This window comes from Mustelus asterias, unplaced genomic scaffold (genome assembly GCF_964213995.1).
Source record: "Mustelus asterias unplaced genomic scaffold, sMusAst1.hap1.1 HAP1_SCAFFOLD_1773, whole genome shotgun sequence".
Taxonomy (NCBI): Eukaryota; Metazoa; Chordata; class Chondrichthyes; order Carcharhiniformes; family Triakidae; genus Mustelus; species Mustelus asterias.
The window spans coordinates 2786-29640 of record NW_027591718.1 but is presented as its reverse complement, the minus strand read 5'-3'; the positions used below and the strand labels follow the sequence as shown (position 1 = coordinate 29640).

General features: G+C 83.7%; 1 protein-coding gene across 1 annotated transcript in view; it reads left to right on the top strand.

The window, feature by feature from the left end:
- LOC144488687 (uncharacterized) overlaps nucleotides 1–26585 on the top strand; it is a gene marked incomplete at both ends in the record, with an annotated part of 65872 nt that extends 39287 nt beyond the window's left edge. Inside the window, 9 exon segments of the mRNA XM_078206776.1 lie at nucleotides 10329–10529; nucleotides 13597–13665; nucleotides 14879–15018; nucleotides 23714–23797; nucleotides 24215–24298; nucleotides 24375–24491; nucleotides 25112–25327; nucleotides 25941–26012; nucleotides 26519–26585. Of these exon segments, the coding sequence (XP_078062902.1) occupies nucleotides 10329–10529; nucleotides 13597–13665; nucleotides 14879–15018; nucleotides 23714–23797; nucleotides 24215–24298; nucleotides 24375–24491; nucleotides 25112–25327; nucleotides 25941–26012; nucleotides 26519–26585 (1050 nt within the window).
- Nucleotides 26586–26855: the final 270 nt, after the last annotated feature.

Below are 26855 nucleotides of genomic sequence, written 5' to 3'. Positions count from 1 at the left end.
GCACCCTCGCCCCCAGCCCTGCACCCTCGCTCCCAGCCCCGCACCCTCGCTCCCAGCCACACGCCCCCAGCCCCGCACCCTCGCCCCCGCACACTCGCCCCGCGCCCTCGCCCCCAGCCCCGCACCCTCGCCCCTCAGCCCCGCACCCTCGTCCCCAGACACGCACCCTCGCCCTCAGCCCCGCTCCCTCGCCCTGCGCCCTCGCCCCCAGACCTGCACCCTCGCCCCCGCGCCCTCGCCTCCAGCCCCGAGCCCTCGCCCCCAGCCCCGCGCCCTCGCCCCCAGCGCCGTCCCCAGCCCCGCACCCTCGCCCCCAGCCCCGCGCCCTCGTCCCCAGCCCCGCACCCTCGTCCCCAGCCCCGCGCCCTCGTCCCCAGCCCCGCGCCCTCGTCCCCAGCCCCGCGCCCTCGCCCCCAGCCCCGCGGCCTCACTCCCAGCCCCGTACCCTCACCCCCAGCCCTGCACCTTTGCCCCCGCGCCCTCGCCTCCAGCATCGCACCCTCGCCCCCAGGCTCGCCCACAGCCCCGCACCCTCGCCCCCGCGCCCTCGCTCCCAGCCCCGCGCCCTCGCTCCCAGCCCCGCGCCCTCGCTCCCAGCCCCGCGCCCTCGCTCCCAGCCCCGCGCCCTCGCTCCCAGCCCCGCGCCCTCGCTCCCAGCCCCGCGCCCTCGCTCCCAGCCCCGCGCCCTCGCTCCCAGCCCCACGCCCTCGCTCCCAGCCCCGCGCCCTCGCTCCCAGCCCCGCGCCCTCGCTCCCAGCCCCGCGCCCTCGCTCCCAGCCCCGCGCCCTCGCTCCCAGCCCCGCGCCCTCGCTCCCAGCCCCGCGCCCTCGCTCCCAGCCCCGCGCCCTCGCCCCCAGCCCCGGGCCCTCGCCCCCAGCCCCGGGCCCTCGCTCCCAGCCCCGCGCCCTCGCTCCCAGCCACGCGCCGTCGCCCCCAGCCCCACGCCGTCACTCCCAGCCCCGCAGCTTCGCCCCCAGCCCCGCCCCCTCTCCAGTAGCACCACAGCTTTGCCCCCAGCCCCGCACACTCGCCCCCAGACCCGCACCCTCGCCCCCAGGCTCTCGCCCCCAGGCCCGCACCCTCGCCCCCAGCCCCGCACCCTCGCCCCCAGCCCCGCACCCTCGCTCCCAGCCCCGCACACTCGCCCCCAGCCCCGCACCCACGCTCCCAGCCCCGCACCCTCGCTCCCAGCCCCGCACCCTCGCTCCCAGCCCCGCGCCCTCGCCCCCAGCCCCGCTCCCTCGCCCCCGCACACTCGCTCCTCACCCCCGCGCCCTCGCCCCCAGCCCCGCACCCTCGCCCCCAGCGCCGCACCCTCGTCCCCAGACCCTCGCCCTCAGCCCCGCTCCCTCGCCTCGCCCCCAGACCTGCCCCCGCGCCCTCGCCTCCAGCCCCGAGCCCTCGCCCCCAGCCCCGCGCCCTCGCCCCCAGCGCCGTCCCCAGCCCCGCACCCTTGCCCCCAGCCCCGCGCCCTTGCCCCCAGCCCCGCGCCCTCGCCCCCAGCCCCGCACCCTTGCCCCCAGCCCCGCGCCCTCGCCCCCAGCCCCTCGCCCCCAGCCCCGCACCTTCGTCACCAGCCCCGCACACTCGCCCCCACTCCCGCACCCTCGCACCCATCCCTGCACCCTCGCCGCCACCCCCGCGCCCTCGCCCCCAGCCCCCCACCCTCGCATCCACCCTCGCCCCCAGCCCCGTGCCCTTGCCCCCAGCTCTGCGCCCCAGCCCCGCGCCCTCGCCCACAGCCCTGCGCCTCGCCCCCAGACCCGCGCCCTCGCCCCCAGCCCTGCGCCTTCGCCCCCAGCCCCGCGCCCTCGCCCTCAGCCCCGCGCCCTCGCCCCCACGCCCGCACCGTTGCCCCTACCAGCGCCCTCGCCCCGCGCCCTCGCCCCCAGCCACGCGCCCTCACACCCTCCGTTGCCCCCGACCAGCGCACTCGCCCCCACCCACGCACCCTCGCCCCCACCCCCGCAGCCTCGCTCCGACCCCCGCAGCCTCGCTCCGACCCCCGCAGCCTCGCCTCCAGCCCGGCACCCTCACCCCCAGCCCGCGCACTCGCCCCCAGCCCCGCACCCTCGCCCCAGCCCCGCACCCTTGCCCCCAGCCCCGCACCCTCGCCCACAGCCCCGCCCTCACCCCCCATCCCGCCTCCAGACCCGCGCCCTCGCCCCCAGCCCTGCACCCTCGCCCCCAGCCCCGCACCCTCGCCCCCAGCCCCGCGCCCCCAGCCCCGCCCCCTCACCCCTGGACCGCACCCTCGCCCGCCCCCTCGCCCCCAGCCCCGCCCCCTCGTCCCCAGCCCCGCAACCTCGCCCCCAGCCCCGCGACCTCGCCCCCAGCCCCGCGACCTCGCCCCCAGCCCCGCGACCTCGACCCCAGCCCCGTGACCTCGCCCCCAGCCCCGCGCCCTCGCCCCCAGCCCCGCGCCCTCGCCCCCAGCCCCGTGCCCTCGCCCCCAGCCCCGCGCCCTCGCCCCCTCGCCCCCAGCCCCGCTCCCTCGCACCCAGCCCCGCGCCCTAGCTCCCAGCCCCGCGCCCTCGCCCCCAGCCCCGCGCCCTCGCCCCCAGCCCCGCGCCCTCGCCCCAGCCCCGCGCCCTCGCCCCGCGCCCTCGCCCCCAGCCCTGCGCCTCGCCCCCAGACCCGCGCCCTCGCCCCCAGCCCTGCGCCTTCGCCCCCAGCCCCGCGCCCTCGCCCTCAGCCCCGCGCCCTCGCGCCCTCGCCCCCACGCCCGCACCGTTGCCCCTACCAGCGCCCTCGCCCCGCGCCCTCGCCCCCAGCCACGCGCCCTCACACCCTCCGTTGCCCCCGACCAGCGCACTCGCCCCCACCCACGCACCCTCGCCCCCACCCCCGCAGCCTCGCTCCGACCCCCGCAGCCTCGCTCCGACCCCCGCAGCCTCGCCTCCAGCCCGGCACCCTCACCCCCAGCCCGCGCACTCGCCCCCAGCCCCGCACCCTCGCCCCAGCCCCGCACCCTTGCCCCCAGCCCGCACCCTCGCCCACAGCCCCGCCCTCACCCCCATCCCGCCTCCAGACCCGCGCCCTCGCCCCCAGCCCTGCACCCTCGCCCCCAGCCCCGCACCCTCGCCCCCAGCCCCGCGCCCCCAGCCCCGCCCCCTCACCCCCTGGACCGCACCCTCGCCCGCCCCCTCGCCCCCAGCCCCGCCCCCTCGTCCCCAGCCCCGCAACCTCGCCCCCAGCCCCGCGACCTCGCCCCCAGCCCCGCGACCTCGCCCCCAGCCCCGCGACCTCGACCCCAGCCCCGTGACCTCGCCCCCAGCCCCGCGCCCTCGCCCCCAGCCCCGCGCCCCCGGCCCCGCGCCCTCGCCCCCAGCCCCGTGCCCTCGCCCCCAGCCCCGCGCCCCTCGCCCCCTCGCCCCCAGCCCCGCTCCCTCGCACCCAGCCCCGCGCCCTAGCTCCCAGCCCCGCGCCCTCGCCCCCAGCCCCGCGCCCTCGCCCCCAGCCCCGCCGCCCTCGCCCCCAGCCCCGCGCCCTCGCCCCGCGCCCTCGCCCCCAGCCCCGCGCCCTCGCCCCCAGCCCCGCGCCCTCGCCCCAGCCCCGCGCCCTCGCCCCCAGCCCCGCGCCCTCGCCCCCAGCCCCGCGCCCTCGCCCCCAGCCCCGCGCCCTCGCCCCCGCACACTCGCTCCTCACCCCCGCGTCCTCGCCCCCAGCCCCGCACCCTCGCCCCCAGCCCCGCACCCTCGTCCCCAGACCCGCACCCTCGCCCTCAGCCCCGCTCCCTCGCCTCGCCCCCAGACCTGCACCCACGCCCCCGCGCCCTCGCCCCCAGCCCCGAGCCCTCGCCCCCAGCCCCGCGCCCTCGCCCCCAGCGCCGTCCCCAGCACCGCACCCTTGCCCCCAGCCCCGCACCCTTGCCCCCAGCCCCGCGCCCTCGTCCCCAGCCCCGCGCCCTCGTCCCCAGCCCCGCGCCCTCGTCCCCAGCCCCGCGCCCTCGTCCCCAGCCCCGCGCCCTCGCCCCCAGCCCCGCGCCCTCGCCCCCAGCCCCGCGCCCTCGCCCCCAGCCCCGCGCCCTCGCCCCCAGCCCCGCGCCCTCGCCCCCAGCCCCGCGGCCTCGCCCCCAGCCCCGTCCCCTCACCCCCAGCCCTGCACCTTTGCCCCCAGCCCCGCGCCCTCGCCTCCAGCCCCGCATCCTCGCCCCCAGCCTCGCCCACAGCCCCGCACCCTCGCCCCCGCGCCCTCGCTCCCAGCCCCGCGCCCTCGCTCCCAGCCCCGCGCCCTCGCTCCCAGCCCCGCGCCCTCGCTCCCAGCCCCGCGCCCTCGCTCCCAGCCCCGCGCCCTCGCTCCCAGCCCCGCGCCCTCGCTCCCAGCCCCGCGCCCTCGCTCCCAGCCCCGCACCTTCGCCCCCAGCCCCGCACCCTCGCCCCCAGCCCCGGGCCCTCGCTCCCAGCCCCACGCCCTCGCTCCCAGCCCCGCGCCCTCGCTCGCAGCCACGCGCCGTCGCCCCCAGCCCCACGCCGTCACTCCCAGCCCCGCAGCTTCGCCCCCAGCCCCGCACCCTCTCCAGTAGCACCACCGCTTTGCCTCCAGCCCCGCACCCTCGCCCCCAGCCCAGCACCCTCGCCCCCGGCCCCGCACCCTCGCCCCCTCGCCCCCAGCCCCGCTCCCTCGCACCCAGCCCCGCGCCCTAGCTCCCAGCCCCGCGCCCTCGCCCCCAGCCCCGCGCCCTCGCCCCCAGCCCCGCGCCCTCGCTCCCAGCCCCGCGCCCTCGCTCCCAGCCCCGCGCCCTCGCTCCCAGCCCCGCGCCCTCGCTCCCAGCCCCGCGCCCACGCCCCCAGCCCCTCGCCCCCAGCCCCGCGCCCTCGCCCCCAGCCCCACGCCGTCACTCCCAGCCCCGCAGCTTCGCCCCCAGCCCCGCCCCCTCTCCAGTAGCACCACAGCTTTGCCCCCAGCCCCGCACCCTCGCCCCCAGACCCGCACCCTCGCCCCCAGGCCCTCGCCCCCAGGCCCGCACCCTCGCCCCCAGCCCCGCACCCTCGCCCCCAGCCCCGCACCCTCGCTCCCAGCCCCTCGCCCCCAGCCCCGCACCCTCGCGCCCTCGCTCCCAGCCCTGCGCCTCGCCCCCAGACCCGCGCCCTCGCCCCCAGCCCCGCGCCTTCGCCCCCAGCCCCGCGCCCTCGCCCTCAGCCCCGCGCCCTCGCGCCCTCGCCCCCACGCCCGCACCGTTGCCCCTACCAGCGCCCTCGCCCCGCGCCCTCGCCCCCAGCCACGCGCCCTCACACCCTCCGTTGCCCCCGAGCAGCGCACTCGCCCCCACCCACGCACCCTCGCCCCCACCCCCGCAGCCTCGCTCCGACCCCCGCAGCCTCGCTCCGACCCCCGCAGCCTCGCCTCCAGCCCGGCACCCTCACCCCCAGCCCGCGCACTCGCCCCCAGCCCCGCACCCTCGCCCCAGCCCCGCACCCTTGCCCCCAGCCCCGCACCTTCGCCCACAGCCCCGCCCTCACCCCCCATCCCGCCTCCAGACCCGCGCCCTCGCCCCCAGCCCTGCACCCTCGCCCCCAGCCCCGCACCCTCGCCCCCAGCCCCGCGCCCCCAGCCCCGCCCCCTCACCCCCTGGACCGCACCCTCGCCCGCCCCCTCGCCCCCAGCCCCGCCCCCTCGTCCCCAGCCCCGCAACCTCGCCCCCAGCCCCGCGACCTCGCCCCCAGCCCCGCGACCTCGCCCCCAGCCCCGCGACCTCGCCCCCAGCCCCGTGACCTCGCCCCCAGCCCCGCGCCCTCGCCCCCAGCCCCGCGCCCCGAGCCCCGCGCCCTCGCCCCCAGCCCCGTGCCCTCGCCCCCAGCCCCGCGCCCTCGCCCCCTCGCCCCCAGCCCTGCTCCCTCGCCCCCAGCCCTGCTCCCTCGCACCCAGCCCCGCGCCCTCGCCCCCAGCCCCGCGCCCTCGCCCCCAGCCCCGCGCCCTCGCCCCCAGCCCCGCGCCCTCGCCCCCAGCCCCGCGCCCTCGCCCCACGCCCTCGCCCCCAGCCCCACGCCCTCGCCCCCAGCCCCGCGCCCTCGCCCCCAGCCCCGCGCCCTCGCCCCCAGCCCCGCGCCCTCAACCCCAGCCCCGCGCCCTCGCCCCCGCACACTCGCCCCTCACCCCCGCGTCCTCGCCCCCAGCCCCGCACCCTCGCCCCCAGCCCCGCACCCTCGTCCCCAGACCCGCACCCTCGCCCTCAGCCCCGCTCCCTCGCCTCGCCCCCAGACCTGCACCCTCGCCCCCGCGCCCTCGCCCCCAGCCCCGAGCCCTCGCCCCCAGCCCCGCGCCCTCGCCCCCAGCGCCGTCCCCAGCACCGCACCCTTGCCCCCAGCCCCGCACCCTTGCCCCCAGCCCCGCGCCCTCGTCCCCAGCCCCGCGCCCTCGTCCCCAGCCCCGCGCCCTCGTCCCCAGCCCCGCGCCCTCGCCCCCAGCCCCGCGCCCTCGCCCCCAGCCCCGCGCCCTCGCCCCCAGCCCCGCGCCCTCGCCCCCAGCCCCGCGGCCTCGCCCCCAGCCCCGTCCCCTCACCCCCAGCCCTGCACCTTTGCCCCCGCGCCCTCGCCTCCAGCCCCGCACCCTCGCCCCCAGCCTCGCCCACAGCCCCGCACCCTCGCCCCCGCGCCCTCGCTCCCAGCCCCGCGCCCTCGCTCCCAGCCCCGCGCCCTCGCTCCCAGCCCCGCGCCCTCGCTCCCAGCCCCGCGCCCTCGCTCCCAGCCCCGCGCCCTCGCTCCCAGCCCCGCGCACTCGCTCCCAGCCCCGCGCCCTCGCTCCCAGCCCCGCACCTTCGCCCCCAGCCCCGCACCCTCGCCCCCAGCCCCGGGCCCTCGCTCCCAGCCCCACGCCCTCGCTCCCAGCCCCGCGCCCTCGCTCGCAGCCACGCGCCGTCGCCCCCAGCCCCACGCCGTCACTCCCAGCCCCGCAGCTTCGCCCCCAGCCCCGCACCCTCTCCAGTAGCACCACCGCTTTGCCTCCAGCCCCGCACCCTCGCCCCCAGCCCAGCACCCTCGCCCCCGGCCCCGCACCCTCGCCCCCAGCCCCGCACCCTCGCCCCCAGCCCCGCACCCTCGCCCCCAGCCCTGCACCCTCGCTCCCAGCCCCGCACCCTCGCTCCCAGCCACACGCCCCCAGCCCCGCACCCTCGCCCCCGCACACTCGCCCCGCGCCCTCGCCCCCAGCCCCGCACCCTCGCCCCTCAGCCCCGCACCCTCGTCCCCAGACACGCACCCTCGCCCTCAGCCCCGCTCCCTCGCCCTGCGCCCTCGCCCCCAGACCTGCACCCTCGCCCCCGCGCCCTCGCCTCCAGCCCCGAGCCCTCGCCCCCAGCCCCGCGCCCTCGCCCCCAGCGCCGTCCCCAGCCCCGCACCCTCGCCCCCAGCCCCGCGCCCTCGTCCCCAGCCCCGCACCCTCGTCCCCAGCCCCGCGCCCTCGTCCCCAGCCTCGCCCCCAGCCCCGCGCCCTCGTCCCCAGCCCCGCGCCCTCGCCCCCAGCCCCGCGGCCTCACTCCCAGCCCCGTACCCTCACCCCCAGCCCTGCACCTTTGCCCCCGCGCCCTCGCCTCCAGCATCGCACCCTCGCCCCCAGGCTCGCCCACAGCCCCGCACCCTCGCCCCCGCGCCCTCGCTCCCAGCCCCGCGCCCTCGCTCCCAGCCCCGCGCCCACGCTCCCAGCCCCGCGCCCTCGCTCCCAGCCCCGCGCCCTCGCTCCCAGCCCCGCGCCCTCGCTCCCAACCCCGCGCCCTCGCTCCCAGCCCCGCGCCCTCGCTCCCAGCCCCGCGCCCTCGCTCCCAGCCCCGCGCCCTCGCTCCCAGCCCCGCGCCCTCGCTCCCAGCCCCGCGCCCTCGCTCCCAGCCCCGCGCCCTCGCTCCCAGCCCCGCGCCCTCGCTCCCAGCCCCGCGCCCTCGCTCCCAGCCCCGCGCCCTCGCTCCCAGCCCCGCGCCCTCGCCCCCAGCCCCGGGCCCTCGCCCCCAGCCCCGGGCCCTCGCTCCCAGCCCCGCGCCCTCGCTCCCAGCCACGCGCCGTCGCCCCCAGCCCCACGCCGTCACTCCCAGCCCCGCAGCTTCGCCCCCAGCCCCGCCCCCTCTCCAGTAGCACCACAGCTTTGCCCCCAGCCCCGCACACTCGCCCCCAGACCCGCACCCTCGCCCCCAGGCTCTCGCCCCCAGGCCCGCACCCTCGCCCCCAGCCCCGCACCCTCGCCCCCAGCCCCGCACCCTCGCTCCCAGCCCCGCACACTCGCCCCCAGCCCCGCACCCACGCCCCCAGCCCCGCACCCTCGCTCCCAGCCCCGCACCCTCGCTCCCAGCCCCGCACCCTCGCTCCCAGCCCCGCGCCCTCGCCCCCAGCCCCGCTCCCTCGCCCCCGCACACTCGCTCCTCACCCCCGCGCCCTCGCCCCCAGCCCCGCACCCTCGCCCCCAGCGCCGCACCCTCGTCCCCAGACCCTCGCCCTCAGCCCCGCTCCCTCGCCTCGCCCCCAGACCTGCCCCCGCGCCCTCGCCTCCAGCCCCGAGCCCTCGCCCCCAGCCCCGCGCCCTCGCCCCCAGCGCCGTCCCCAGCCCCGCACCCTTGCCCCCAGCCCCGCGCCCTTGCCCCCAGCCCCGCGCCCTCGCCCCCAGCCCCGCACCCTTGCCCCCAGCCCCGCGCCCTCGCCCCCAGCCCCTCGCCCCCAGCCCCGCACCTTCGTCACCAGCCCCGCACACTCGCCCCCACTCCCGCACCCTCGCACCCATCCCTGCACCCTCGCCGCCACCCCCGCGCCCTCGCCCCCAGCCCCCCACCCTCGCATCCACCCTCGCCCCCAGCCCCGTGCCCTTGCCCCCAGCTCTGCGCCCCAGCCCCGCGCCCTCGCCCCCAGCCCTGCGCCTCGCCCCCAGACCCGCGCCCTCGCCCCCAGCCCTGCGCCTTCGCCCCCAGCCCCGCGCCCTCGCCCTCAGCCCCGCGCCCTCGCGCCCTCGCCCCCACGCCCGCACCGTTGCCCCTACCAGCGCCCTCGCCCCGCGCCCTCGCCCCCAGCCACGCGCCCTCACACCCTCCGTTGCCCCCGACCAGCGCACTCGCCCCCACCCACCCACCCTCGCCCCCACCCCCGCAGCCTCGCTCCGACCCCCGCAGCCTCGCTCCGACCCCCGCAGCCTCGCCTCCAGCCCGGCACCCTCACCCCCAGCCCGCGCACTCGCCCCCAGCCCCGCACCCTCGCCCCAGCCCCGCACCCTTGCCCCCAGCCCCGCACCCTCGCCCACAGCCCCGCCCTCACCCCCCATCCCGCCTCCAGACCCGCGCCCTCGCCCCCAGCCCTGCACCCTCGCCCCCAGCCCCGCACCCTCGCCCCCAGCCCCGCGCCCCCAGCCCCGCCCCCTCACCCCCTGGACCGCACCCTCGCCCGCCCCCTCGCCCCCAGCCCCGCCCCCTCGTCCCCAGCCCCGCAACCTCGCCCCCAGCCCCGCGACCTCGCCCCCAGCCCCGCGACCTCGCCCCCAGCCCCGCGACCTCGCCCCCAGCCCCGCGACCTCGAACCCAGCCCCGTGACCTCGCCCCCAGCCCCGCGCCCTCGCCCCCAGCCCCGCGCCCCCGGCCCCGCGCCCTCGCCCCCAGCCCCGTGCCCTCGCCCCCAGCCCCGCGCCCTCGCCCCCTCGCCCCCAGCCCCGCTCCCTCGCACCCAGCCCCGCGCCCTAGCTCCCAGCCCCGCGCCCTCGCCCCCAGCCCCGCGCCCTCGCCCCCAGCCCCGCGCCCTCGCCCCCAGCCCCGCGCCCTCGCCCCGCGCCCTCGCCCCCAGCCCCGCGCCCTCGCCCCCAGCCCCGCGCCCTCGCCCCCAGCCCCGCGCCCTCGCCCCCAGCCCCGCGCCCTCGCCCCCAGCCCGGGCCCTCGCCCCCAGCCCCGCGCCCTCGCCCCCGCACACTCGCCCCTCACCCCCGCGTCCTCGCCCCCAGCCCCGCACCCTCGCCCCCAGCCCCGCACCCTCGTCCCCAGACCCGCACCCTCGCCCTCAGCCCCGCTCCCTCGCCTCGCCCCCAGACCTGCACCCTCGCCCCCGCGCCCTCGCCCCCAGCCCCGAGCCCTCGCCCCCAGCCCCGCGCCCTCGCCCCCAGCGCCGTCCCCAGCACCGCACCCTTGCCCCCAGCCCCGCGCCCTCGTCCCCAGCCCCGCGCCCTCGTCCCCAGCCCCGCGCCCTCGTCCCCAGCCCCGCGCCCTCGTCCCCAGCCCCGCGCCCTCGCCCCCAGCCCCGCGCCCTCGCCCCCAGCCCCGCGCCCTCGCCCCCAGCCCCGCGCCCTCGCCCCCAGCCCCGCGCCCTCGCCCCCAGCCCCGCGGCCTCGCCCCCAGCCCCGTCCCCTCACCCCCAGCCCTGCACCTTTGCCCCCAGCCCCGCGCCCTCGCCTCCAGCCCCGCATCCTCGCCCCCAGCCTCGCCCACAGCCCCGCACCCTCGCCCCCGCGCCCTCGCTCCCAGCCCCGCGCCCTCGCTCCCAGCCCCGCGCCCTCGCTCCCAGCCCCGCGCCCTCGCTCCCAGCCCCGCGCCCTCGCTCCCAGCCCCGCGCCCTCGCTCCCAGCCCCGCGCCCTCGCTCCCAGCCCCGCGCCCTCGCTCCCAGCCCCGCACCTTCGCCCCCAGCCCCGCACCCTCGCCCCCAGCCCCGGGCCCTCGCTCCCAGCCCCACGCCCTCGCTCCCAGCCCCGCGCCCTCGCTCGCAGCCACGCGCCGTCGCCCCCAGCCCCACGCCGTCACTCCCAGCCCCGCAGCTTCGCCCCCAGCCCCGCACCCTCTCCAGTAGCACCACCGCTTTGCCCCCAGCCTCGCCCCCAGACCCGCACCCTCGCCCCCAGGCCCGCGCCCTCGCCTCCAGGCCCGCGCCCTCGCCCACAGCCCCGCTCCCTTGCCCCCACCCTCGCCCACAGCCCCGCCCTCGCCCCGTCCCTCCTCCAGACCCGCGCCCTCGCCCCCAGCTCCGCACCCTCGCCCCCAGCCCCGCACCCTCGCCCCCAGCCCCGCACCCTCGCCCCCAGCCCCGCACCCTCGCCCCCAGCCCCGCACCCTCGCCCCCAGCCCCGCACCCTCGCCCGCAGCCCCGCGCCCTCGCCCACCAGCCCCGCAACTTTGCCCCCAGCCCTGCACCCTCGCCCCCAGGCCCAAGCCCTCGCCCGCAGCCCCGCTCTCTTGCCCCCAGCCCCGCACCCTTGCCCCCAGCCCCGCACCATCGCCCAGAGCCCCGCCCTCGCCCCCCGTCCCGCCTCCAGATCCGCGCCCTCGCCCTCGCCCCCAGCCCTGCACCCTCGCCCCCGCCCCCGCGCCCTCGTCCGCAGCCCACGCCCTTGCCCCCTGGCCCGCACCCTCGCCCCCCTGCCCCGCCCCCTCGCCCCAGCCCCGCACCCTCGTCCCCAGCCCCACGCCTTCGCCCCCAGCCCCGCACCCTCGCCCCCAGCCCCGCGCCCTCGTCCCCAGCCCCGCACCCTCGCCCCCAGCCCCGCGGCCTCACTCCCAGCCCCGCACCCTCACCCCCAGCCCTGCACCTTTGCCCCCAGCCCCGCGCCCTCGCCTCCAGCCCCGCACCCTCGCCCCCAGCCTCGCCCACAGCCCCGCACCCTCGCCCCCGCGCCCTCGCTCCCAGCCCCGCGCCCTCGCTCCCAGCCCCGCGCCCTCGCTCCCAGCCCCGCGCCCTCGCTCACAGCCCCGCGCCCTCGCTCCCAGCCCCGCGCCCTCGCTCCCAGCACCGCACCCTCGCTCCCAGCCCCGCGCCCTCGCTCCCAGCCCCGCGCCCTCGCTCCCAGCCCCGCGCCCTCGCTCCCAGCCCCGCGCCCTCGCTCCCAGCCCCGCGCCCACGCCCCCAGCCCCTCGCCCCCAGCCCCGCGCCCTCGCCCCCAGCCCCACGCCGTCACTCCCAGCCCCGCAGCTTCGCCCCCAGCCCCGCCCCCTCTCCAGTAGCACCACAGCTTTGCCCCCAGCCCCGCACCCTCGCCCCCAGACCCGCACCCTCGCCCCCAGGCCCTCGCCCCCAGGCCCGCACCCTCGCCCCCAGCCCCGCACCCTCGCCCCCAGCCCCGCACCCTCGCTCCCAGCCCCTCGCCCCCAGCCCCGCACCCTCGCCCCCGCGCCCTCGCTCCCAGCCCTGCGCCTCGCCCCCAGACCCGCGCCCTCGCCCCCAGCCCCGCGCCTTCGCCCCCAGCCCCGCGCCCTCGCCCTCAGCCCCGCGCCCTCGCGCCCTCGCCCCCACGCCCGCACCGTTGCCCCTACCAGCGCCCTCGCCCCGCGCCCTCGCCCCCAGCCACGCGCCCTCACACCCTCCGTTGCCCCCGACCAGCGCACTCGCCCCCACCCACGCACCCTCGCCCCCACCCCCGCAGCCTCGCTCCGACCCCCGCAGCCTCGCTCCGACCCCCGCAGCCTCGCCTCCAGCCCGGCACCCTCACCCCCAGCCCACGCACTCGCCCCCAGCCCCGCACCCTCGCCCCAGCCCCGCACCCTTGCCCCCAGCCCCGCACCCTCGCCCACAGCCCCGCCCTCACCCCCCATCCCGCCTCCAGACCCGCGCCCTCGCCCCCAGCCCTGCACCCTCGCCCCGCACCCTCGCCCCCAGCCCCGCGCCCCCAGCCCCGCCCCCTCGCCCCCTGGACCGCACCCTCGCCCGCCCCCTCGCCCCCAGCCCCGCCCCCTCGTCCCCAGCCCCGCAACCTCGCCCCCAGCCCCGCGACCTCGCCCCCAGCCCCGCGACCTCGCCCCCAGCCCCGTGACCTCGCCCCCAGCCCCGTGACCTCGCCCCCAGCCCCGCGCCCTCGCCCCCAGCCCCGCACCCCCAGCCCCGCGCCCTCGCCGCCAGCCCCGTGCCCTCGCCCCCAGCCCCGCGCCCTCGCCCCCTCGCCCCCAGCCCCGCTCCCTCGCACCCAGCCCCGCGCCCTAGCTCCCAGCCCCGCGCCCTCGCCCCCAGCCCCGCGCCCCCGCCCCCAGCCCCGCGCCCTCGCCCCCAGCCCCGCGCCCTCGCCCCGCGCCCTCGCCCCCAGCCCCGCGCCCGCGCCCCCAGCCCCGCGCCCTCGCCCCCAGCCCCGCGCCCTCGCCCCCAGCCCCGCGCCCTCGCCCCCAGCCCCGCGCCCTCGCCCCCGCACACTCGCCCCTCACCCCCGCGTCCTCGCCCCCAGCCCCGCACCCTCGCCCCCAGCCCCGCACCCTCGTCCCCAGACCCGCACCCTCGCCCTCAGCCCCGCTCCCTCGCCTCGCCCCCAGACCTGCACCCTCGCCCCCGCGCCCTCGCCCCCAGCCCCGAGCCCTCGCCCCCAGCCCCGCGCCCTCGCCCCCAGCGCCGTCCCCAGCACCGCACCCTTGCCCCCAGCCCCGCACCCTTGCCCCCAGCCCCGCGCCCTCGTCCCCAGCCCCGCGCCCTCGTCCCCAGCCCCGCGCCCTCGTCCCCAGCCCCGCGCCCTCGCCCCCAGCCCCGCGCCCTCGCCCCCAGCCCCGCGCCCTCGCCCCCAGCCCCGCGCCCTCGCCCCCAGCCCCGCGCCCTCGCCCCCAGCCCCGCGGCCTCGCCCCCAGCCCCGTCCCCTCACCCCCAGCCCTGCACCTTTGCCCCCAGCCCCGCGCCCTCGCCTCCAGCCCCGCACCCTCGCCCCCAGCCTCGCCCACAGCCCCGCACCCTCGCCCCCGCGCCCTCGCTCCCAGCCCCGCGCCCTCGCTCCCAGCCCTGCGCCCTCGCTCCCAGCCCCGCGCCCTCGCTCCCAGCCCCGCGCCCTCGCTCCCAGCCCCGCGCCCTCGCTCCCAGCCCCGCGCCCTCGCTCCCAGCCCCGCGCCCTCGCTCCCAGCCCCGCACCTTCGCCCCCAGCCCCGCACCCTCGCCCCCAGCCCCGGGCCCTCGCTCCCAGCCCCACGCCCTCGCTCCCAGCCCCGCGCCCTCGCTCGCAGCCACGCGCCGTCGCCCCCAGCCCCACGCCGTCACTCCCAGCCCCGCAGCTTCGCCCCCAGCCCCGCACCCTCTCCAGTAGCACCACCGCTTTGCCCCCAGCCCCGCACCCTCGCCCCCAGACCCGCACCCTCGCCCCCAGGCCCGCGCCCTCGCCTCCAGGCCCGCGCCCTCGCCCACAGCCCCGCTCCCTTGCCCCCACCCTCGCCCACAGCCCCGCCCTCGCCCCGTCCCTCCTCCAGACCCGCGCCCTCGCCCCCAGCCCCGCACCCTCGCCCCCAGCCCCGCACCCTCGCCCCCAGCCCCGCACCCTCGCCCCCAGCCCCGCACCCTCGCCCCCAGCCCCGCACCCTCGCCCCCAGCCCCGCACCCTCGCCCGCAGCCCCGCGCCCTCGCCCACCAGCCCCGCAACTTTGCCCCCAGCCCTGCACCCTCGCCCCCAGGCCCAAGCCCTCGCCCGCAGCCCCGCTCTCTTGCCCCCAGCCCCGCACCCTTGCCCCCAGCCCCGCACCATCGCCCAGAGCCCCGCCCTCGCCCCCCGTCCCGCCTCCAGATCCGCGCCCTCGCCCTCGCCCCCAGCCCTGCACCCTCGCCCCCGCCCCCGCGCCCTCGTCCGCAGCCCACGCCCTTGCCCCCTGGCCCGCACCCTCGCCCCCCAGCCCCGCCCCCTCGCCCCAGCCCCGCACCCTCGTCCCCAGCCCCGCGCCTTCGCCCCCAGCCCCGCACCCTCGCCCCCAGCCCCGCGCCCTCGCCCCCAGCCCCGCACCCTCGCCCCCAGCCCCGCGGCCTCACTCCCAGCCCCGCACCCTCACCCACAGCCCTGCACCTTTGCCCCCAGCCCCGCGCCCTCGCCTCCAGCCCCGCACCCTCGCCCCCAGCCTCGCCCACAGCCCCGCACCCTCGCCCCCGCGCCCTCGCTCCCAGCCCCGCGCCCTCGCTCCCAGCCCCGCGCCCTCGCTCCCAGCCCCGCGCCCTCGCTCACAGCCCCGCGCCCTCGCTCCCAGCCCCGCGCCCTCGCTCCCAGCCCCGCGCCCTCGCTCCCAGCCCCGCGCCCTCGCTCCCAGCCCCGCGCCCTCGCTCCCAGCCCCGCGCCCTCGCTCCCAGCCCCGGGCCCACGCCCCCAGCCCCGCGCCCTCGCCCCCAGCCCCGCGCCCTCGCCCCCAGCCCCACGCCGTCACTCCCAGCCCCGCAGCTTCGCCCCCAGCCCCGCCCCCTCTCCAGTAGCACCACAGCTTTGCCCCCAGCCCCGCACCCTCGCCCCCAGACCCGCACCCTCGCCCCCAGGCCCTCGCCCCCAGGCCCGCACCCTCGCCCCCAGCCCCGCACCCTCGCCCCCAGCCCCGCACCCTCGCTCCCAGCCCCTCGCCCCCAGCCCCGCACCCTCGCCCCCGCGCCCTCGCTCCCAGCCCCGCGCCCTCGCTCCCAGCCCCGCGCCCTCGCTCCCAGCCCCGCGCCCTCGCTCCCAGCCCCGCGCCCTCGCTCCCAGCCCCGCGCCCTCGCTCCCAGCCCCGCGCCCTCGCCCCCAGCCCCGCACCCTCGCCCCCAGCCCTGGGCCCTCGCTCCCAGCCCCGCCCCCTCGCTCCCAGCCCCGCCCTCTCGCTCCCAGCCCCGCGCCGTCGCTCCCAGCCACGCGCCGTCGCCCCCAGCCCCACGCCGTCACTCCCAGCCCCGCAGCTTCGCCCCCAGCCCCGCACCCTCTCCAGTAGCACCGCCGCTTTGCCCCCAGCCCCGCACCCTCGCCCCCAGACCCTCGCCCCCAGGCCCTTGCCCCCAGGCCCGCGCCCTCGCCCGCGCCCTCGCCCACAGCCCCGCTCCCTTGCCCCCACCCTCGCCCACAGCCCCGCCCTCGCCCCGTCCCTCCTCCAGACCCGCACCCTCGCCCCCAGCCCCGCACCCTCGCCCCCAGCCCCGCACCCTCGCCCCCAGCCCCGCACCCTCGCCCCCAGCCCCGCACCCTCGCCCGCAGCCCCGCGCCCTCGCCCCCCAGCCCCGCAACTTTGCCCCATGCCCTGCACCCTCGCCCCCAGGCCCAAGCCCTCGCCCGCAGCCCCGCTCTCTTGCCCCCAGCCCCGCACCCTTGCCCCCAGCCCCGCACCATCGCCCAGAGCCCCGCCCTCGCCCCCCGTCCCGCCTCCAGATCCGCGCACTCGCCCCCAGCCCTGCACCCTCGCGCCCTCGTCCGCAGCCCACGCCCTTGCCCCCTGGCCCGCCCCCTCGCCCCCCAGCCCCGCCCCCTCGCTCCAGCCCCGCACCCTCGTCCCCAGCCCCGCACCCTCGTCCCCAGCCCCGCGCCCTCGCCCCCAGCCCCGCACCCTCGCCCCCAGCCCCGCGGCCTCACTCCCAGCCCCGCACCCTCACCCCCAGCCCTGCACCTTTGCCCCCAGCCCCGCGCCCTCGCCTCCAGCCCCGCACCCTCGCCCCCAGCCTCGCACAAAGCCCCGCGCCCTCGCCCCCAGCCTCGCACAAAGCCCCGCGCCCTCGCTCCCAGCCCCGCGCCCTCGCTCCCAGCCCCGCGCCCTCGCTCCCAGCCCCGCGCCCTCGCTCCCAGCCCCGCGCCCTCGCTCCCAGCCCCGCGCCCTCGCTCCCAGCCCCGCGCCCTCGCTCCCAGCCCCGCGCCCTCGCTCCCAGCCTCGCTCCCAGCCACGCGCCGTCGCCCCCAGCCCCACGCCGTCACTCCCAGCCCCGCAGCTTCCCCCCCTGCCCCGCCCCCTCTCCAGTAGCACCAGAGCTTTGCCCCCAGCCCCGCACCCTCGCCCCCAGACCCGCACCCTCGCCCCCAGGCCCTCGCCCCCAGGCCCGCACCCTCGCCCCCAGCCCCGCACCCTCGCCCCCAGCCCCGCACACTCGCTCCCAGCCCCTCGCCCCCAGCCCAGCACCCTCGCCCCCAGCCCCGCACCCTCGCCCCCAGCCCCGCACCCTCGCCCCCAGCCCCGCACCCTCGCCCCCAGCCCCGCACCCTCGCTCCCAGCCCCGCACCCTCGCTCCCAGCCACACGCCCCCAGCCCCGCACCCTCGCCCCCGCACACTCGCCCCGCGCCCTCGCCCCCAGCCCCGCACCCTCGCCCCTCAGCCCCGCACCCTCGTCCCCAGACACGCACCCTCGCCCTCAGCCCCGCTCCCTCGCCCTGCGCCCTCGCCCCCAGACCTGCACCCTCGCCCCCGCGCCCTCGCCTCCAGCCCCGAGCCCTCGCCCCCAGCCCCGCGCCCTCGCCCCCAGCGCCGTCCCCAGCCCCGCACCCTCGCCCCCAGCCCCGCGCCCTCGTCCCCAGCCCCGCACCCTCGTCCCCAGCCCCGCGCCCTCGTCCCCAGCCTCGCCCCCAGCCCCGCGCCCTCGTCCCCAGCCCCGCGCCCTCGCCCCCAGCCCCGCGACCTCACTCCCAGCCCCGTACCCTCACCCCCAGCCCTGCACCTTTGCCCCCGCGCCCTCGCCTCCAGCATCGCACCCTCGCCCCCAGGCTCGCCCACAGCCCCGCACCCCTCGCCCCCGCGCCCTCGCTCCCAGCCCCGCGCCCTCGCTCCCAGCCCCGCGCCCTCGCTCCCAGCCCCGCGCCCTCGCTCTCAGCCCCGCGCCCTCGCTCCCAGCCCCGCGCCCTCGCTCCCAGCCCCGCGCCCTCGCTCCCAGCCTCGCTCCCAGCCCCGCGCCCTCGCTCCCAGCCCCGCGCCCTCGCTCCCAGCCCCGCGCCCTCGCCCCCAGCCCCGCGCCCTCGCCCCCAGCCCCGCACCCTCGCCCCCAGCCCCGCACCCTCGCCCCCAGCCCCGGGCCCTCGCTCCGAGCCACGCACCCTCGCCCCCAGGCTCGCCCACAGCCCCGCACCCTCGCCCCCGCGCCCTCGCTCCCAGCCCCGCGCCCTCGCTCCCAGCCCCGCGCCCTCGCTCCCAGCCCCGCGCCCTCGCTCCCAGCCCCGCGCCCTCGCTCCCAGCCCCGCGCCCTCGCTCCCAGCCCCGCGCCCTCGCTCCCAGCCCCGCGCCCTCGCTCCCAGCCCCGCGCCCTCGCTCCCAGCCCCGCACCCTCGCCCCCAGCCCCGCACCCTCGCCCCCAGCCCCGCACCCTCGCCCCCAGCCCCGGGCCCTCGCTCCGAGCCCCGCGCCCTCGCTCCGAGCCCCGCGCCCTCGCTCCCAGCCACGCGCCGTCGCCCCCAGCCCCACGCCGTCACTCCCAGCCCCGCAGCTTCGCCCCCAGCCCCGCACCCTCTCCAGTAGCACCTCCGCTTTGCCCCCAGCCCCGCACCCTCGCCCCCAGGCCCGCACCCTCGCACCCAGGCCCTCGCCCCCAGGCCCGCGCCCTCGCCCCCAGGCCCGCGCCCTCGCCCACAGCCCCGCTCCCTTGCCCCCACCCTCGCCCACAGCCCCGCCCTCGCCCCGTCCCTCCTCCAGACGCGCGCCCTCGCCCCCAGCCCCGCACCCTCGCCCCCAGCCCCGCACCCTCGCCCCCAGCCCCACACCCTCGCCCCCAGCCCCGCACCCTCGCCCGCAGCCCCGCGCCCTCGCCCCCCAGCCCCGCAACTTTGCCCCCAGCCCTGCACCCTCGCCCCCAGGCCCAAGCCCTCGCCCGCAGCCCCGCTCTCTTGCCCCCAGCCCCGCACCCTTGCCCCCAGCCCCGCACCATCGCCCAGAGCCCCGCCCTCGCCCCCCGTCGCGCCTCCAGATCCGCGCCCTCGCCCCCAGCCCTGCACCCTCGCCCCCGCGCCCTCGTCCGCAGCCCACGCCCTTGCCCCCTGGCCCGCACCCTCGCCCCCCAGCCCCGCCCCCTCGTCCCCAGCCCCGCACCCTCGTCCCCAGCCCCGCGCCCTCGCCCCCAGCCCCGCGCCCTCGCCCCCAGCCCCGCGCCCTCATCCCCAGCCCCGCGCCCTCGCCCCCAGCCCCGCACCCACGCCCCCAGCCCCGCGCCCTCGCCCCCAGCCCCGCACCCTCGCCCCCAGTCCCGCGCACTCGCCCCGCGCCCTCGCCCCCAGCCCCGCGCCCTCGCCCCCAGCCCCGCACCCTCGCCCCCAGCCCCGCGCACTCGCCCCCAGCCCCACACCCTCGCCCCCGCACACTCGCCCCTCACCCCCGCGCCCTCGCCCCCAGCCCCGCACCCTCGCCCCCAGCCCCGCGCCCTCGCCCCCAGACCCTCGCCCTCAGCCCCGCGCCCTCGCCCCGCGCCCTCGCCCCCAGACCTGCACCCTCGCCCCCTCGCCCTCGCCCCCAGCCCCGCACCCTCGCCCCCAGCCCCGCACCCTCGCTCCCAGCCCCTCGCCCCCAGCCCCGCACCCTCGCCCCCAGCCCCGCACCCTCGCCCCCAGCCCCGCACCCTCGCCCCCAGCCCCGCACCATCGCCCCCAGCCCCGCACCCTCGCCCCCAGCCCCGCACCCTCGCCCCCAGCCCCGCACCCTCGCCCCCAGCCCCGCACCCTCGCCCCCAGCCCCGCACCCTCGCCCCCAGCCCCGCACCCTCGCCCCCAGTCCCGCACCCTCGTCCCCAGACCCTCGCCCTGAGCCCCGCTCCCTCGCCCCGCGCCCTCGCCCCCAGACCTGCACCCTCGCCCCCGCGCACTCGCCTCCAGCCCCGAGCCCTCGCCCCCAGCCCCGCGCCCTCGCCCCCAGCGCCGTCCCCAGCCCCGCACCCTCGCCCCCCAGCCCCGCACCCTCGCCCCCAGCCCCGCGCCCTCGTCCCCAGCCCCGCGCCCTCGTCCCCAGCCCCGCGCCCTCGTCCCCAGCCCCGCGCCCTCGTCCCCAGCCCCGCGCCCTCGTCCCCAGCCCCGCGCCCTCGTCCCCAGCCCCGCGCCCTCGCCCCCAGCCCCGCGCCCTCGTCCCCAGCCCCGCGCCCTCGTCCCCAGCCCCGCGCCCTCGCCCCCAGCCCCGCGGCCTCACTCCCAGCCCCGCGGCCTCACTCCCAGCCCCGCACCCTCACCCCCAGCCCCGCACCTTTGCCCCCAGCCCCGCACCCTCGCCCCAGCCCCGCACACTTGCCCCCAGCCCCGCACCCTCGCCCACAGCCCCGCCCTCACCCCCAATCCCGCCTCCAGACCCGCGCCCTCGCCCCCAGCCCTGCAACCTCGCCCCCAGCCCCGCACCCTCGCCCCCAGCCCCGCACCCTCGCCCCCAGCCCCGCGCCCCCAGCCCCGCCCCCTCGCCCCCAGCCCCACGACCTCGCCCCCAGCCCCGCGACCTCGCCCCCAGCCCCGTGACCTCGCCCTCAGCCCCGCGCCCTCGCCCCCAGCCCCGCACCCTCGCCCCCAGCCCCGCGCCCTCGCCCCCAGCCCCGCGCCCTCGCCCCCAGCCCCGCGCCCTCGCCCCCAGCCCGGCGCCCTCGCCCCCAGCCCCGCGCCCTCGCCCCCAGCCCCGTGCCCTCGCCCCCAGCCCCGCGCCCTCGCCCTCGCCCCCAGCCCCGCGCCCTCGCCCCGCGCCCTCGCCCCCAGCCCCGCGCCCTCGCTCCCAGCCCCGCGCCCTCGTCCCCAGCCCCGCGCCCTCGCCCCGCGCCCTCGCCCCCTCGCCCCGCGCCCCCAGCCCCGCGCCCTCGCCCCCAGCCCCGCGCCCTCGCCCCCAGCCCCGCGCCCTCGCCCCCAGCCCCGCGCCCTCGCCCCCAGCCCCGCGCCCTCGCCCCCAGCCCCGCGCCCTCGCACCGCGCCCTCGCCCCCAGCCCCGCGCCCTCGCCCCCAGCCCCGCGCCCTCGCCCCCAGCCCCGCGCCCTCGCCCCCAGCCCCGCGCCCTCGCCCCCAGCCCCGCGCCCTCGCCCCCAGCCCCGCGCCCTCGCCCCCAGCCCCGCGCCCTCGCCCCCAGCCCCGCGCACTCGCCCCCAGCCCCGCACCCTCGCCCCCGCACACTCGCCCCTCTCCCCCGCGCCCTCGCCCCCAGCCCCGCACCCTCGCTCCCAGCCCCGCGCCCTCGCCCCCAGACCCTCGCCCTCAGCCCCGCGCCCTCGCCCCGCGCCCTCGCCCCCAGACCTGCACCCTCGCCCCCGCGCCCTCGCCCCCAGCCCCGCACCCTCGCCCCCAGCCCCGCACCCTCGCTCCCAGCCCCTCGCCCCCAGCCTCGCACCCTCGCCCACAGCCCCGCCCTCAACCCCAATCCCGCCTCCAGACCCGCGCCCTCGCCCCCAGCCCTGCAACCTCGCCCCCAGCCCCGCACCCTCGCCCCCAGCCCCGCACCCTCGCCCCCAGCCCCGCGCCCCCAGCCCCGCCCCCTCGCCCCCAGCCCCACGACCTCGCCCCCAGCCCCGCGACCTCGCCCCCAGCCCCGTGACCTCGCCCTCAGCCCCGCGCCCTCGCCCCCAGCCCCGCACCCTCGCCCCCAGCCCCGCGCCCTCGCCCCCAGCCCCGCGCCCTCGCCCCCAGCCCCGCGCCCTCGCCCCCAGCCCGGCGCCCTCGCCCCCAGCCCCGTGCCCTCGCCCCCAGCCCCGCGCCCTCGCCCCCAGCCCCGCGCCCTCGCCCCCAGCCCCGCGCCCTCGCCCCGCGCCCTCGCCCCCAGCCCCGCGCCCTCGCTCCCAGCCCCGCGCCCTCGTCCCCAGCCCCGCGCCCTCGCCCCGCGCCCTCGCCCCCTCGCCCCGCGCCCCCAGCCCCGCGCCCTCGCCCCCAGCCCCGCGCCCTCGCCCCCAGCCCCGCGCCCTCGCCCCCAGCCCCGCGCCCTCGCCCCCAGCCCCGCGACCTCGCCCCCAGCCCCGCGCCCTCGCACCGCGCCCTCGCCCCCAGCCCCGCGCCCTCGCCCCCAGCCCCGCGCCCTCGCCCCCAGCCCCGCGCCCTCGCCCCCAGCCCCGCGCCCTCGCCCCCAGCCCCGCGCCCTCGCCCCCAGCCCCGCGCCCTCGCCCCCAGCCCCGCGCACTCGCCCCCAGCCCCGCACCCTCGCCCCCGCACACTCGCCCCTCTCCCCCGCGCCCTCGCCCCCAGCCCCGCACCCTCGCCCCCAGCCCCGCGCCCTCGCCCCCAGACCCTCGCCCTCAGCCCCGCGCCCTCGCCCCGCGCCCTCGCCCCCAGACCTGCACCCTCGCCCCCGCGCCCTCGCCCCCAGCCCCGCACCCTCGCCCCCAGCCCCGCACCCTCGCTCCCAGCCCCTCGCCCCCAGCCCCGCACCCTCGCCCCCAGCCCCGCACCATCGCCCCCAGCCCCGCACCCTCGCCCCCAGTCCCGCACCCTCGCCCCCAGCCCCGCACCCTCGCCCCCAGCCCCGCACCCTCGCCCCCAGCCCCGCACCCTCGCCCCCAGCCCCGCACCCTCGTCCCCAGACCCTCGCCCTGAGCCCCGCTCCCTCGCCCCGCGCCCTCGCCCCCAGACCTGCACCCTCGCCCCCGCGCCCTCGCCTCCAGCCCCGAGCCCTCGCCCCCAGCCCCGCGCCCTCGCCCCCAGCGCCGTCCCCAGCCCCGCACCCTCGCCCCCCAGCTCCGCACCCTCGCCCCCAGCCCCGCGCCCTCGTCCCCAGCCCCGCGCCCTCGTCCCCAGCCCCGCGCCCTCGTCCCCAGCCCCGCGCCCTCGTCCCCAGCCCCGCGCCCTCGCCCCCAGCCCCGCGCCCTCGCCCCCAGCCCCGCGCCCTCGTCCCCAGCCCCGCGCCCTCGCCCCCAGCCCCGCGGCCTCACTCCCAGCCCCGCGGCCTCACTCCCAGCCCCGCACCCTCACCCCCAGCCCCGCACCTTTGCCCCCAGCCCCGCACCCTCGCCCCAGCCCCGCACACTTGCCCCCAGCCCCGCACCCTCGCCCACAGCCCCGCCCTCACCCCCAATCCAGCCTCCAGACCCGCGCCCTCGCCCCCAGCCCTGCACCCTCGCCCCCAGCCCCGCACCCTCGCCCCCAGCCCCGCACCCTCGCCCCCAGCCCCGCGCCGCCAGCCCCGCCCCCTCGACCCCTGGACCGCACCCTCGCCCGCCCCCTCGCCCCCAGCCCCGCCCCCTCGTCCCCAGCCCCGCGACCTCGCCCCCAGCCCCGCGACCTCGCCCCCAGCCCCGTGACCTCGCCCTCAGCCCCGCGCCCTCGCCCCCAGCCCCGCGCCCTCGCCCCCAGCCCCGCGCCCTCGCCCCCAGCCCCGCGCCCTCGCCCCCAGCCCCGCGCCCTCGCCCCCAGCCCCGTGCCCTCGCCCCCAGCCCCGCGCCCTCGCCCCCAGCCCCGCGCCCTCGCCCCCAGCCCCGCGCCCTCGCCCCCAGCCGCGCGCCCTCGCTCCCAGCCCCGCGCCCTCGCCCCCAGCCCCGCGCCCTCGCCCCGCGCCCTTGCTCCCTCGCCCCGCGCCCTCGCCCCCAGCCCCGCGCCATCGCCCCCAGCCCCGCGCCCTCGCCCCCAGCCCCGCGCCCTCGCCCCCAGCCCCGCGCCCTCGCCCCCAGCCCCGCGACCTCGCCCCCAGCCCCGCGCCCTCGCCCCCAGCCCCGCGCCCTCGCCCCCAGCCCCGCGCCCTCGCCCCCAGCCCCGCGCCCTCGCCCCCAGCCCCGCGCCCTCGCCCCGCGCCCTCGCCCCCAGCCCCGCGCCCTCGCCCCCAGCCCCGCGCCCTCGCCCCCAGCCCCGCGCCCTCGCCCCCAGCCCCGCGCCCTCGCCCCCAGCCCCGCGGCCTCGCTCCCAGCCCCGCGGCCTCACTCCCAGCCCCGCACCCTCACCCCCAGCCCCGCACTTTTGCCCCCAGCCCCGCACCCTCGCCCCAGCCCCGCACACTTGCCCCCAGCCCCGCACCCTCGCCCACAGCCCCGCCCTCACCCCCAATCCCGCCTCCAGACCCGCACCCTCGCCTCCAGCCCCGCACCCTCGCCCCCAGCCCCGCACCCTCGCCCCCAGCCCCGCGCCCCCAGCCCCGCCCCCTCGCCCCCTGGACCGCACCCTCGCCCGCCCCCTCGCCCCCAGCCCCGCCCCCTCGTCCCCAGCCCCGCGACCTCGCCCCCAGCCCCGCGACCTCGCCCCCAGCCCCGTGACCTCGCCCTCAGCCCCGCGCCCTCGCCCCCAGCCCCGCGCCCTCGCCCCCAGCCCCGCGCCCTCGCCCCCAGCCCCGCGCCCTCGCCCCCAGCCCCGTGCCCTCGCCCCCAGACCCTCGCCCCCGCGCCCTCGCCCCCAGCCCCGCGCCCTCGCCCCCAGCCCCGCGCCCTCGCTCCCAGCCCCGCGCCCTCGCCCCCAGCCCCGCGCCCTCGCCCCGCGCCCTCGCCCCCAGCCCCGCGCCCTCGCCCCCAGCCCCGCGCCCTCGCCCCCAGCCCCGCGCCCTCGCCCACAGCCCCGCGCCCTCGCCCCAAACCCCGCGCCCTCGCCCCCAGCCCCGCGCCCTCGCCCCCAGCCCCGCGCCCTCGCCCCCAGCCCCGCGCCCTCGCCCCCAGCCCCGCGCCCTCGCCCCCAGCCCCGCGCCCTCGCCCCCAGCCCCGCGCCCTCGCCCCAAACCCCGCGCCCTCGCCCCCAGCCCCGCGCCCTCGCCCCCAGCCCCGCGCCCTCGCCCCCAGCCCCGCGCCCTCGCCCCCAGCCCCGCGCCCTCGCCCCCAGCCCCGCGCCCTTGCCCCCAGCCCCGCGCCCTCGCCCCCAGCCCCGTGCCCTCGCCCCCAGCCCCGCGCCCTCGCCCCCAGCCCCGCGCCCTCGCCCCCAGCCCCGCGCCCTCGCCCCCAGCCCCGCGCCCTCGCCCCCAGCCCCGCGCCCTCGCCCCGCGCCCTCGCCCCCAGCCCCGCGCCCTCGCCCCCAGCCCCGCGCCCTCGCCCCCAGCCCCGCGCCCTCGCCCCCAGCCCCGCACCCTCGCCCCCAGCCCCGCACCCTCGCTCCCAGCCCCTCGCCCCCAGCCCCGCACCCTCGCCCCCAGCCCCGCACCCTCGCCCCCAGCCCCGCACCCTCGCCCCCAGCCCCGCACCCTCGCCCCCGCACACTCGCCCCTCACCCCCGCGCCCTCGCCCCCAGCCCCGCACCCTCGCCCCCAGCCCCGCACCTTTGCCCCCAGCCCCGCACCCTCGCCCCAGCCCCGCACACTTGCCCCCAGCCCCGCACCCTCGCCCACAGCCCCGCCCTCACCCCCAATCCCGCCTCCAGACCCGCGCCCTCGCCCCCAGCCCTGCACCCTCGCCCCCAGCCCCGCACCCTCGCCCCCAGCCCCGCACCCTCGCCCCCAGCCCCGCGCCCCCAGCCCCGCCCCCTCGCCCCCTGGACCGCACCCTCGCCCGCCCCCTCGCCCCCAGCCCCGCCCCCTCGTCCCCAGCCCCGCGACCTCGCCCCCAGCCCCGCGACCTCGCCCCCAGCCCCGTGACCTCGCCCTCAGCCCCGCGCCCTCGCCCCCAGCCCCGCGCCCTCGCCCCCAGCCCCGCGCCCTCGCCCCCAGCCCCGCGCCCTCGCCCCCAGCCCCGCGCCCTCGCCCCCAGCCCCGCGCCCTCGCCCCCAGCCCCGCGCCCCGCCCCCAGCCCCGTGCCCTCGCCCCCAGCCCCGCGCCCTCGCCCTCGCCCCCAGCCCCGCGCCCTCGCCCCGCGCCCTCGCCCCCAGCCCCGCGCCCTCGCTCCCAGCCCCGCGCCCTCGTCCCCAGCCCCGCGCCCTCGCCCCGCGCCCTCGCCCCCTCGCCCCGCGCCCTCGCCCCCAGCCCCGCGCCCTCGCCCCCAGCCCCGCGCCCTCGCCCCCAGCCCCGCGCCCTCGGCCCCAGCCCCGCGCCCTCGGCCCCAGCCCCGCGACCTCGCCCCCAGCCCCGCGCCCTCGCCCCCAGCCCCGCGCCCTCGCCCCCAGACCCTCGCCCTCAGCCCCGCGCCCTCGCCCCGCGCCCTCGCCCCCAGACCTGCACCCTCGCCCCCGCGCCCTCGCCCCCAGCCCCGCACCCTCGCCCCCAGCCCCGCACCCTCGCTCCCAGCCCCTCGCCCCCAGCCCCGCACCCTCGCCCCCAGCCCCGCACCATCGCCCCCAGCCCCGCACCCTCGCCCCCAGCCCCGCACCCTCGCCCCCAGCCCCGCACCCTCGCCCCCAGCCCCGCGCCCTCGCCCCCAGCCCCGCGCCCTCGCCCCCAGCCCCGCGCCCTCGCCCCCAGCCCCGCGCCCTCGCCCCCAGCCCCGCGCCCTCGCCCCCAGCCCCGCACCCTCGCCCCCGCACACTCGCCCCTCTCCCCCGCGCCCTCGCCCCCAGCCCCGCACCCTCGCCCCCAGCCCCGCGCCCTCGCCCCCAGACCCTCGCCCTCAGCCCCGCGCCCTCGCCCCGCGCCCTCGCCCCCAGACCTGCACCCTCGCCCCCGCACCCTCGCCCCCAGCCCCGCACCCTCGCTCCCAGCCCCTCGCCCCCAGCCCCGCACCCTCGCCCCCAGCCCCGCACCATCGCCCCCAGCCCCGCACCCTCGCCCCCAGCCCCGCACCCTCGCCCCCAGCCCCGCACCCTCGCCCCCAGCCCCGCGCCCTCGCCCCCAGCCCCGCGCCCTCGCCCCCAGCCCCGCGCCCTCGCCCCCAGCCCCGCGCCCTCGCCCCCAGCCCCGCGCCCTCGCCCCCAGCCCCGCGCCCTCGCCCCCAGCCCCGCGCCCTCGCCCCCAGCCCCGCGCCCTCGCCCCCAGCCCCGCGCACTCGCCCCCAGCCCCGCACCCTCGCCCCCGCACACTCGCCCCTCTCCCCCGCGCCCTCGCCCCCAGCCCCGCACCCTCGCCCCCAGCCCCGCGCCCTCGCCCCCAGACCCTCGCCCTCAGCCCCGCGCCCTCGCCCCGCGCCCTCGCCCCCAGACCTGCACCCTCGCCCCCGCGCCCTCGCCCCCAGCCCCGCACCCTCGCCCCCAGCCCCGCACCCTCGCTCCCAGCCCCTCGCCCCCAGCCCCGCGCCCTCGCCCCCAGCCCCGCGCCCTCGCCCCCAGCCCCGCGGCCTCGCTCCCAGCCCCGCGGCCTCACTCCCAGCCCCGCACCCTCACCCCCAGCCCCGCACCTTTGCCCCCAGCCCCGCACCCTCGCCCCAGCCCCGCTCACTTGCCCCCAGCCCCGCACCCTCGCCCACAGCCCCGCCCTCACCCCCAATCCCGCCTCCAGACCCGCACCCTCGCCCCCAGCCCCGCACCCTCGCCCCCAGCCCCGCACCCTCGCCCCCAGCCCCGCGCCCCCAGCCCCGCCCCCTCGCCCCCTGGACCGCACCCTCGCCCGCCCCCTCGCCCCCAGCC